The following is a 12,698-nucleotide window of genomic DNA, read 5'->3' on the forward strand; positions in this document are numbered from 1 at the left end:
TGTGCTCCAATATGGAAAACAAGTCACCACGAAAAACAGCAGAAAAAATTATATGTACCAGTATATAAAAAATAAGAAGACCAACTAACATTTAGTGAAACAGGTACTGATTTTTCTGATTTTTATCTGTATACCTGTGGATGCCAAGCTGTACATGAAGCCATTTTTGGCTTCCAAAATCAGTGATAGATGCCGCTGAGGGACCCTTTATACTAAAGTGCATGCTAATAGTTGCCATGGGAAGCACATGGACATTTAATACATTAGACTCTAAATCAGAGGTGGGCAACTGTGGCCCTTCAGCTGTGCTTTAACTACAAATCATGCCTGTAACTGTCAGTCTTGCAATGCCTCATGGGACTTGTAGTTCAACAACTGGAGGGCTGAAGTTGCCCACCCCTGCTCTAGATTATATGTCTGCCCAATTGTTTTTTTCCCGAATTCAATAATGTTTTATTTACAAATTCCAGATTACAAGGGATAACAAAAGTCGAGAAAATATAAAAAAAACATGGAGATATGGTCATAACAGTGCAATATCAACACATAGTGTGCAAACTAGAGCAGTCCAGCCCTGATTTAAAGTCAGGTGTCATGACCAGAGTAGATATAAAAGAGACAACCATTAATCAAAGAGAAGCTGAACGCAAGAGAAATAGAAATGTTAAGGAGAATAGGAAAAGTAAATGGAATCGTGGGACCCCCTTGGCCATTCTCGCTCCTACTTGTTTTTTTCCAGAGAGTTTAGTGAATAGAAATCCATAAAGGTTAGAGTTCCAGTAATTTTCTAGCAAAATAGGGTGGAAGACAATTGATGACCCATAGTTTGTCATAGTATCTTGCAATCTAGCCATCAATTTCTCGTTAACCAGGACCCATGGTAATCTTTGATTGACTGACGATATACTAAGGTTATCAGGAAGCCAAGCCACAGCTATCACCTGTTTCGTGGCCGTCAACACATGGGTCATCAAAGTAAGTTGGTGTTTGGAAAGGTGCTCAGGGCGAGCGTTTATTAAAAGGAGAACTATGGGGTTAAGGCTTTTCCCCATAGTTCTCCTTAGGGTAACGGGAGGACACAAACTAGCATCCTCCCGTCACCCTAGGCTCAGTATACTGCGAGCTACAGCTATATACTGAGACGCCGCAGCTGAAGCAGATCCCGACAATTATGTCTGGATCCACCCAGCTGCGTGACTGACAGCTGGCTTTGCCTATCTAGAGGCAGAGCCAGCTGTACCCTCCCCTGTCCGTTCCGCCAGTCAGCGCTGGCGGATCGGAGCAGGGAATCCAGTCCCTCCCCTGTCACGGCAGAGAGCCGTGACAGGATCGAGAGGTGAGCGAACGCTGGTATGTGTTCGCTCACCTCCCTATCTACTAAGTCGACCTGTGACAGTCTCATTGCCACAGGTCGGCTAGAACTATGAGGTGAGTGAAAAGCACTCACCTCATAGTTCTCCTTTAAGGCTTCGCTCGGATTGATGGGCAGCCGTCGTGGAAAAAGAACATGAAGACTTGAGACCAGAGCCTCTGGGAAATCGGGCATGACCACCAGATATGGTTAAAAAAAAAAAATCACCCTGCGTTGAACAGCCATGGAAGCAATTGGGTGAGTAACTAGGGTTGGTTTGAGCGAGCCTACTGGGTACCATAAACCACCCGAGGAAAACCTTATAATTAAAAATTCTATGGCAGCAGGGTTTTGAGAGCATGATTTTGTTGAGGCCCAAATTTGGGTGGAGCCGCTGAAGATTGTGGATGTGGAGAGTCGCAACGCCCAATTGTTTTTACCCAATCTACTCTTTATTCTTGTTGTGTCTGTGGTTGTGTGTGAGATTATGTCTGCTGTTAAAACCAGGCATTTGAGAAGCAGTTTTAATGCCTCCCTGCTGCCTATTTATACCCATGTGGGATAAAACAATAGCGCCCGCCCAGTACAGGTCACACATGTGCGTTAGCGTTGTGTTGTGTCAAAATAAATTGCATGTCGCGTTCTGTAGATATTGCAGCTGGAATAAACGCCCTCTAAATGCTCGGTCAGTGCTCCCTAGAGCAGAAGCGTTGCACAGGTGTTCAGGAGAGGTATAAGAGGTTTTCAAAGCCCAAAAAACACTGGGGAATCATAGGGTGAGTGGACAGAGCAGCTGCAGATGACACTTCCTGTCTGCACGCAGCCAGTGTTTTGTGAATTACATTTCCTTGTTGTGCAGGATGCGTGTCTGTCTGTGTTTTTGAGGGCCCATTTACACTACTACTGTGCGTTAATTTTACAGTCCTGTGCCATTAACACACTGTACCACGCTTTTTCACCTACTATGCGTTCTGGTGTGGGAGGTGCGTTGCTTATCATTTGAATGGCACCCCAAACGCACCTCCCGCCCACAGTTCGATTGCCCGCACCGGAACCTGCTTTAACGCAATGCCGTGTGTTCCATTGCAGTGCGACTTGGGTTGCAACTTAATGATCAAGGACAAATGTGGGTACTGAGGATACACAGGTTGAGAACCACTGGTTTAGTGGATATACTAAATCAACACATTAATTTTACCGCTCCAAACTCACTCCCGTGATACAATCTCATATTTAGTTTACTAATTTGTATTGAGATTGTAATCCATCACAGGAGGGATATTGAAGCAGTGACTACCTTACAACACACACAGGGACCATGGGGAACAAAAGTAGCCCCCCCTCCAGAAGGAAGGACAGTGTCAGCACCAATTCAGAGATGATTTGAGGATCTACAGCCGAGTGATACACAAATAAGATGCATTTTTGTGAATAGTTGAGGTACTTGAATGCATTTTTAAGATTTAACTCCCGAGTTTAGTGTCACTGTAAGTTAAAGGTTAGTGCCTAAAGTCTACAGTCACCATGTACATAGGGCTGCACCTATAAGTTCTTTGTGGATGGCTGGAATATAGGACATCACAGAATAGTAAAGTTGCTTCACGCTGGGAAGGCCAAGCAGCTAAAAGAGCCTTTAGTCGGCATCTTAAGTCTGTAATTTAATTTTCAATTTTTCATCAAGAGCGTGAGAGAGGGGATTTGACTAATTACTGCAGCTACCCTATAAGAAGAGCGTATGCAAATCACATGAGCTTCCGATAAATACATTAAATAATTGTACAGCTGAATACTTCTCCCGAATCCTGCGCAAGGGAAATAAAATCAACACAAGTATCTATTTTTGAAACAAGACAAACAAGAGACATCTGCTTGGAGGAGCCGGGAAGGAGAGGTGTTTAATGTTTTCTGCTCGACGTAACCTTGCTCGATAAAAAAGGTACGGCAAAGGCAAGCCACCAAACCGCGCGGCTCGGGGGTTACAGAGCAAGGCCAAGCCTTGTTCTGGATGCAAGTGGTAATTTGCCAATTAATAATTCATGCCCCTCGTTAGACATTCACTAATCTTGCCCTGCCAGCTTACACCGACGCTCAGATGAAGTGCTGGGGATTTGGTGGTGTAAGTGGATCCCTTCTGTCCGCTCGTCTCCCCGCGCTGAGGCCAATTTGTGGGCTTTAATTAAAATTATTAATTACCGAGCACGAAAAGACCAATTTTATCTCCCAAAGGCAGCGGGGAAGACAGATTTTTTTTTTTTTTTGAGACCGTGCAAAACAGATGATATTCCGATGCCCGCGCCTTCCGGGTCCATATGCCCTCCTTATGCGTCTCTCAGATGCCTCCAACCCACGCCGCCTTGATGAAGTGTCTGCAATAAGCTCCGAAAGGTTAATGTTTCAGCCTGTAATTTCTGTAATCAGCCTTCAACTCTCCGCTGCCCCCGGTGAAATCATTAGGTATTAAACAGTTATGAGGCAGGAGAAGGTACAAGGTACAAGACATGATTTGAAAACCAATTTAGAAGCAGTTTGCATACTGATGCGTCCAGTGTGTGCACCAGGAAAAAAAAATAAAAAAGAAAAGAATCTATATAAATGCATTAAAAAAGCTGTTTAATTGCCCTTTTCGCACTCGCTTTGCTAATGTAAATTATACAACTTTCTAACATCGGTTTTTCTGGCAGCTTGCTAAAGTGGCAACTGCACTGCAAAACAATACGGACTCCTTAAAATGAGCACTTTACAAGTGCTGGGGGAAAACGGGGATCTGCGAGCTCTTTAAGCAAAGCCGCTACAAACGGATGCAAATCAGCCTGAGCTTATAATGAAAGAATGATTAAAGAGACCCTGTCCCCAGATCATTCACTTACAACAAAAATTATGTGTGCATTTAAAGAACAAACGTGAAGATACCTTGCTGCCCTCCTTACCGGTAAGCCCCAAATCAGATGAGGAGGGCGCTAGCAGTGACTGCGGATGGCGCCGTCAAATAGTACAATGGCCATGATGAAGGGGACCCTGCGTGGCACCGAAATCGCTAGTTCTGGTGACATGACGTTCTAATAAACGAACACTTTGGACTGCGATGCTATTGGGTGTGCTGGTGACATACATTCCTTTAAAAAAGAAGTCTCACCTTGTATTATTTCTCACAGCTCAGTCACCTAACTCTCAAAGCGTATATTCAGTAGAAGCCGAGATACAGACTTTGACAGCTTCATTGTAATTTGCAAAGGGGTTTGCAGACTGTGCTGGTTGTGCACCGGGGGGGGGGACATCTCACCGTCCAGCTCTGGTCAGTGTCCCCCCAGCTTAGACCCCATTCACACCAGGGTGACAGCATTTCAGCGTTTTGCAGGAGTTTTCTGTTCATATGCAATAGTTTAAGGGGCGTTTTCAGTTGTCCAATGAAAAGCAGCCTCAGCTGCAAAAACGCCCTGATCGGCGCATTTCCATTGAAGTCTATGGAGCAAAAAGACTGATAAGTGCCACAAAAGAAGTTTAGGGACTATTTCAAACAACCGGCGTATTTTGACGCATGATTATTATTGTTATTATTACGCAGGATTTATATAGCGCCAACAGTTTGCGCAGCGCTTTACAATATAAGGAAGACATGACAATCATAGATACGCTGAGGGTGAGGGAGGCTGGGACATATCTGCCCATTCTTACTGCTTGTGGTCTGCCAGTAAGAAAGTTGGAGATCCACTGACACATAGATGGGCTAATCCCCAGGTGTAAAAGATATTTTAAAGTATTGAGCAAAGTATTGAGCAGTCGTGACGGCAGCCGACTACACCGGCGCCATCTATGTCTTTTCAGGCATAAGATGCATTAAGGTGAAAAATGTAAGCACAAGGCGTAGGGCCTTCTGTATCACAATACAATTCAAGGCAAGATGGCACAGAGAGCCCTGCCTGTGAGGGCTTACAATCTAAAAGGGAGGGGCCAGTGATACATGAGGAGGTACATACATGATTATATGATTCAGCGCGTTTGCTTGAACTGCCCCAATCGGAATACATGGGATTTTAATTTGCGTGCGTTTAAGTGACGAAACGCCCTAGTGTGAACAGGGTCTTAAAGACGTCACTGGTTGCCAGGAGATGGCAGCACAATGGCCAGGGTGTCCCAGGTTGCTAAGAACAGGGTGGGGCGATACCGTATGTATGACCCTCACACAGCCCTTAGCAACCTGGGATGCTCTGTCCGGAAAGGGGGCAGCAAGCACAGTGCAAACATTGTGCAGCCATGCCACTCTGCCAGCCCACCCCAAAGAGATGCCACCTGGGGCAACCTTATTATAGGGATAGCCCTGTACATATAGACATGCAAAAGTCCTGAGGATGATTCTTGGCGTCACCATCTTGAATGTGATGTCAGCAGGCCCAGCACTGTCACTCAAGTCACACTATAATATTCTCCTTAACCCCTTCGTGACTGACGACGTACAGTGTACGTCGCCAGCATCGGGGCTGTTTAAACAGACTCCCGGCGGCAAAAGTCTGTTTTAAAAAAAAAAACAACTCTGTTTAAACTTGTAAAGCCGACTGTCGGCTTTACAACAGAAGCGATTCTGGCGACTTACCTGTCGCCAGATCGCTTCTGTGTCCCGAAGAAGGGGCCGCCCCCCCGCCGCCGTGCTTCCCGGGCTCGGTTGCCCCTCCTACGGGCCCCGGCGTCCTTGGGGAGGAGGTCGACGAGCTTCCGTTCATCGATCCCCTCCCCGTTCTATGGGACCGGGAGTGATGCAGATTGCATCACTTCCGGTCCCTGGGCTGTCAGTTCTGGGCTCCTGCAGCCCAGCTATAAGCTATTGATGGGCGATCTGCACTTCAATAGCTTATTTCCAGTGTAAAGGTGACACTGGGGGTCTTTTGGACCCCCAGCATCACCTTAAAGAGTACCTGTCACCACCATCTGCTATCACATGGGGGGGCTTGTAAGCCCCTCCATGTGATAGCAGTCAAATTTTTTAAAAGTCCCCCGCGAGCACGCACGTCGCCACGTAAACACGCATCGGGTGCGCCTACGTATGAAAACGACGAACGCGCTACACGTTGGGTATCGCCGCGCACGCCGGAGTGAGAGCAATAATTCTAGGGCCAGTATTTTGGGGTATCTCTAAATTGATGACCTGTGGGGGATTTTAAAGCGTCTTCTGTGGACTTTTTGGGGTACTGCAGTTTCTCGCCATTTCACGGACGCACGCAATTTGTAAACTGGGCATGTTGGGTATCGTTTTACTCGCTGTAACCTCATCTTTTATATTTCATTTAAAAAATGGGTATTTTGTTGTGTTTTGGGGCATTTAATTAAATTTATCACAAAATTTTGGGTTTAATAAGGAGTTGCGCTAATATTGCGCAACATTAACATTTGCAACTACCACCATTATATTGTATAGGGTCTTGGCATTCAGAAAATATATAATGTGTGCGGGTTTTAAGTAATTTTCAGGCCTAAAATGTGGAATATAACATGGGTGCAAAAAATGAGAAAAAGGCCTCAGTCATGAAGGGGTTAAAGCAGAATTGAAGCCAAAATGCATTTTGGATAAAGTAAGGCCGAGTCATAACCCATGTCAGATTTTTTTTTTGCAACCAGTGTACTATTGGAGGGATTTCTCTTCATTTCCTGTCCAATAGTCACAACAGGAAGTGAGAGGAAATCCCTCCAAAGTGAGGGAAATCCCTGGTAGTCAGCAGAATCACCATAACTAGTGTCCCCATTGGAAGATTTCCCATCTATTCTTGTTCTGGATGCAGGATTTTCTGTAAATTTGAGTATTAACGGTAACCAGGAGAAGAAAGGAGGGGGAATCTCCCTAATGAGGACATAGACGCCAATATAAACCTAAAAGGTACTCTAATCATCTCCACTCTATCCCAAAGTTACTGAGAGATCCACTTTAAGAAAAAGAGGAAAACCAGGAGAAAATGACCATTAGATCAGAGACACCGGCTGCTGAAGTTTGCCTGGGACCTTAGTGGGTCAATAAAACCTCAAGGAATGTTTGGCTCACATTATTTCCAATGTGAACTGCTACATAAGAGGTTTTTTTATTAACACGACTGAGCAATTTATCTTCCATGATCACACAATGCTGCAATTTAATCACATAGAAACTATTAGCGATTTATCTCCTCTCGCTCTCCTCCACAGACTTAGAGATGAATTGCTCATTTAGGAAATTCCTGGGTCATTGTTCCCGTTCTCATGAGTCTGATTTCCAAATACTCAGACAATAGCAAAAAAAAAAAAGAAAGAGCTAGAATTTTTTTCAAGGATGCACTATGGGAAGTCGGGAAGCCCGCAGAGGCAATGAGATGCTTTGGGCAATGTTTTGCCGGGAAACCTTGGGTCCTGCCATTCATGTGGATGTTACTTTGACATGTGCCACCTACCTAATCATTGTTGGAAACTGTATAACCTGATGGCAGTGGCCTCTTTCAGCAGGATAATGTGCCCTGCCACACTGCAAAAATGGGTCAAGAATAGCTTCGTGCCTTCCTGCAGAGCTGGGAGCTCCAAATTCCATTACCTTGCCTACACTGGCTTCCAATTGCCCAAAGAATAAAATTCAAAATATTAACAACGACTTACAAAGCCGTCCACAACTCTGCCCCCGGATATATCTCAAACCTTGTCTCAAATTATCACCCTAACTGTCCCCTCCCAAGACCTGCTGCGTTCCAGCTTCCTTGTCAACTCTTCCCATACTTGCCTCCAGAACTTCTCTCCCATCCTCTGAAACTCTTTACACCAACCTGTCCGTCTATCTCCCACTCTGACTGCCTTTAGGCGATTCCTTAAGACTCATCTCTACAGGGAAGCCTATCTCACCTCAACCTAACCACTCAAACATCACATTCTCATACAATTCATCCCCACACAGCTACCTCCTCATGTATCACTTCCCCCTCCCTACCATATTGTCTTGAACTGTATTGCCTTCCTTATATTGTAAAGCGCTGCGCAAACTGTTGCCACTATATATAAATCCTGTATAATTATAATAATAATAATTACAATTCACTCCAGCCAACTGCAAGAGTGCACTGTTAGGGGATTTCAAGCAACAGCTATCCCAGGAGGCATGGTGACATCACCTGAGCCTCCCAGAAGCATCAGGGTCACGCATATCTCATTTTATTCGGGCAATCCATTTGCTTCCAAATGCGATATTAAACTGAAAAAGGTTTTATGCTATTCCAGATGCTGATTAAATAACTTACAATGGATTCTTCTCTTGATGTTGAAAAGTTTTAGTTTCCTGCAGAATCAGCTGCTCCCCTGAGCACTGGCCCTGCTATCCTGTTTTAGGCTCCTATCTCAAGCAGAGCTCTATGGAGCCACCCTTGTGTGCGTTAGTAAGCTGTGTGTGTGTGTCTCTACAAAACACACAGAGAGCAAATCAAGCTACTTCTCTCCAACCTCCACAAGCTAGTAGATGAACAGTTGATGTCCCTTGTGATATTGTACCGGACAGGAAGTTCAGGGAAACCGAGCTGAGAGAGTCGGAGCTGTTCAGAAACATGATGACTGTTAGCACTTGGTCAAAAATATAAAGAAATACCTTTAGACAATGTATATTTATTTGATCTGGATTCTTTATTGAAAAAAAAAAGTTTGAGAGTTTAATACTACTTTAACCTCCCTGGCGGTCTGATTATCTCAGTATTTTTTCTTCTATTTTTTACTTTTGATTTCCCCGCCGGTTCCGCCCCGTGCGACGCGGGCGCTCGCAAGGGAAGGAACCCGGAAGATGGATGCCGGCATCGGCCGGAGGACACAGCGGGGCTCTTAGGGATAAAGTAAGTGACGCACAGTGTAATCCCGAGTGTGGCTCGGGGGTTACCGCTTTTGGTACTGAAAATTAGCCCCAAGCCACACTCGGGATTACCGCCAGGAAAGTTAAGGTCGGCTGTAATGACAAGCTGCCATACATAGGTCTCCAATGTTCTGCGGTGGAAGCTTGTGTTCCCAGTTACACAGTGACTGACAGCATCTAGCAACTCCCGGTATGATCAGGGACCAGCTCCCCATGATGTGATTGGTTGTCACAGCGTTCACATGATCTGGAGGCCACCCTCAGCTCCTGATGCTGCACTCTCACCAGGTAGCATTGTTCTGAGATCTGCAGGCTACAAAACACCTCCCCATTGTTATGGAGAGGATGGGGGGTGCTTTCTAGCACTGTTCTAGAAGTACAACACTGCTCCTCCACGGATACACAACAGTGATGAGCACTTATCTGCAGCTGGTTATGAATGACTGTGTAATAATGAGAGACAACCTATCTTATACACTGAATTATTATCCAACCAGGCACCTGTACAAAATGGTAGTTGGCATCTCTAAAGTAGATCGTTGAATCACACGGTAAGTGTATGGTCGGAATTACATCTCCCAGAACGTTTTAAAGTCAAGGTGCATTTTTTGGCAGAAAAGACTTAAGCTGGCCATGCATTGTTCTAATTTATTGTTCTATTCTGAACGAAGAACATACAACAGATTCCGCCATCAAAGCTTATTAGCATTGACCAAGGAGTCTCCCGCCGTCTTCATTGTATTCTGATGGTGGCTGCCGGCCATTGTCAGAATAGCCAAACAGAGCCGATGTTCTATCATTTCAATGGACCCATGGCTTTATCCGACTTCTGGGGGTGTGTGCGGGGGGCTCGGCGATGTACCCAAGCGCACTGCGGCACCAGGTCCATAAATCTCACGGACCAAGGATGCTTCCGTCGCATCGGACCCGTGACTTTATCGGACTTCGAAAAGTGTGTGCAGAGGCGTGGCAAGGGCTCTGTCATGTGCGCAAATGCACAGCAGCACCAGGTCCATAAATCTCACGGACCATCGCAGCTCATCAGTCCAGAACTCTTACAGACTACCACGCATGTGCCATCTAGACATCCGGACGTGGAGCTGCTGATAAGCTGCGTTGGTCGGTTAGATCTATGGACCTGGTGCCGCAGTGCACTTGCGCGCACGACAGAGCACTTACGCACACAACAGAGGCCTTGCCACGGCCCCGCACACAGCCCCTGAAGTCCGATAATGTCAGGGGTCCGAAATAAGGTGCGTTGATCCGTGAGATTTACAGACCTGGTGCTGCAGTGAGCTTGCGCACAAGGCCGAGCCCTTCACACGCCCCCGGCACACACCCCCAGAAGTCCGATAAAGCCAGGGGTCCGATGGAAGGATAGAATAACGGCGGCCCGTTGGGTGCCCGCTCTGTTCATCCGAAGATTTTCCAAACGGCTCCTCTAATCAGCTGATCGAGGGATGTCGGCCAAAACCGGCACCCACTGTGTGAATTTTGGTTGGTTCATGAAGAACCGGCCAAAATTGACATACAGGTAAAACTCGAATAATTAGAATATCGTGCAAAAGTAATTGCAGTAAGTGCTGCAAAAGGGGCCCAAACCAAGTACTGAGTACATATGCATGCTTGTACTTTTCAGAGGTCCGATATTGTTCTATGTACAATCCTTGTTTTATTGATTGCATGTAATAATCTACTTTTTTGAGGTTGTGGATTTGGGGTTCTTGGGGTTTTCATGAGCTGTAAGCCATAATCATCACAATTATGACAAATCACGGCTTGAATTATCTTGCTTTGCATGTAATGAGTCTATCTCATATATTAGTTTCACCTTTTAAGTTGCATTAGTGAAATAAATGAACTTTGCACAATATTCTAATTATTCGAGTTTCACCTGTAAATCTAGACCCAGCTTGACACAGGCTCTGCTATGAAAAGAAAAAAAAAACAACGGTCAGCAATTTTTCAGCAGGTCACTTTTTACTTCTGCTTTAATGTGATGACCTTCTAATCAATAAATTCGATCTGCATCCAATCCGGGAGGCCCTTCCACTACATACCCTGTTTCCCCTAAAATAAGACCTACCCCGAAAATAAGACCTAGTACTATTTTTGGGAATTGCTAAAATACAAGACCTACCCCGAAAATAAGACCTAGTTGTGACCTTTCCCAGGGCTGGTGGTTGCATAAGGGGGAACTTGAAGAGCCGCGGGAGAGAATCAGCGGTGCCAATGAAACAAGCGCTAGAGGAAGTGAAGCGGCAGCGGAAGGAGTAGAGCTCCTGTCACAGGCGGAGTGATACCAAATGCACTCCGCCTGTGAGGAATCGATAGTGAAAGCGCTTCTCTCATTCTGGCCAGCGATTGGTTACCAAATTGCTCTTGGAAAGGTACGGCACCCCTGATTGCCCTGATCACCATATTCTTAACTTTGCCATTTTGGATTATTTAATTTGGATTTGCGTTAACTTTGGATTGTTAAACATTAAAAAAAAAAAAAAAAAATAAGACCTACCCCGAAAATAAGACCTAGTGTGTTTTTTTGAGCCCAAACAAATATAAGACAGTGTCTTATTTTCGGGGAAACACAATAGTTATTGGTAGATCTATAGAACATGATATTATTCATCCATAAAACATCTATTGGTGATGAAGACCGTCAGAAAAATCGATCTGAAAATTGAATTTTTTTAATCTACCTTCCCATTGGTTGAACACATTGTTCCAATTCACCTAAAATAATCAAGGATATCTTATCTTTGATTTAGTATCAACATTTTGGGGGATTCTAGAAAAAAACAACCCTAAATGGCAAAAGCAGTCTACAGCAAGTTTCCATGGTGAGATTGGTCTGCAGTGAGCACTAGTCTGTGGCATGTTCATCTTGTTACAACTAGCCCTCTACTCCTATAACACTAGAAGAGTCACACCATGGCCCCCATAATCATGTGCATACATGATTATCTGGGACCAATATGGGCCCAGAGATAAACATTACATCGACAACACGGCACTGACAGACATCGCAACCCCGGTGTTGCTCTACAACACAAATCCCTCACCAGAATCCCCCCGACCTCACCTGATACCGCAGCAATTCCCCAACATCCATCTCTATCGTGAAAAGCACTGTAAAGCGACTCTATCGTAAAGTGCGACGTCGTGCATCACCCTAGCAACGCCGCTGTAAAGTGTGGTGCGTCCAGAATGACGTAAAAGGCCGTGATGCTGATCTGCCACGCTGCCGTAAAGCAAGACGGAGTGTATGAGTTGTATCACTAAACTTTTGCTTCGACTGTATTACCAGGTGGAACAGTACAGTTCGTGTAGAGAATGGTCTCTCAGTGCTTGTTGCTCTGCTCTGCTCTACATTCTGTCCATGGGAAGGACTCTCATGTGGAACATAGTTGAGCATCAAGGATAAAAGACATTTTGTTTTAGAATGTTAAGTTTAAAGTGAACCTGCCATTCTGCCCAATGAGGACAAAGTGAAATAAAAATGGAAATAAACGT

At 45.1% G+C, this 12,698-nt stretch overlaps 1 protein-coding gene across 1 annotated transcript in view; it reads right to left on the minus strand.

Moving 5' to 3' along the window:
* CTNNBL1 (catenin beta like 1) overlaps nucleotides 1-12,322 on the minus strand; it is a 37,955-nt gene extending 25,633 nt beyond the window's left edge. Inside the window, exon 1 of the mRNA XM_018557670.1 lies at nucleotides 12,268-12,322. Coding sequence (XP_018413172.1) covers nucleotides 12,268-12,297 — 30 coding nt within the window. The 5' untranslated portion in view covers nucleotides 12,298-12,322. The remainder of the gene's footprint in view (nucleotides 1-12,267) is intronic.
* Nucleotides 12,323-12,698: the final 376 nt, after the last annotated feature.

This window comes from Nanorana parkeri, unplaced genomic scaffold (assembly GCF_000935625.1).
Source record: "Nanorana parkeri isolate BGI_ZX_2015 unplaced genomic scaffold, ASM93562v1 scaffold295, whole genome shotgun sequence".
Taxonomy (NCBI): domain Eukaryota; kingdom Metazoa; phylum Chordata; class Amphibia; order Anura; family Dicroglossidae; genus Nanorana; species Nanorana parkeri.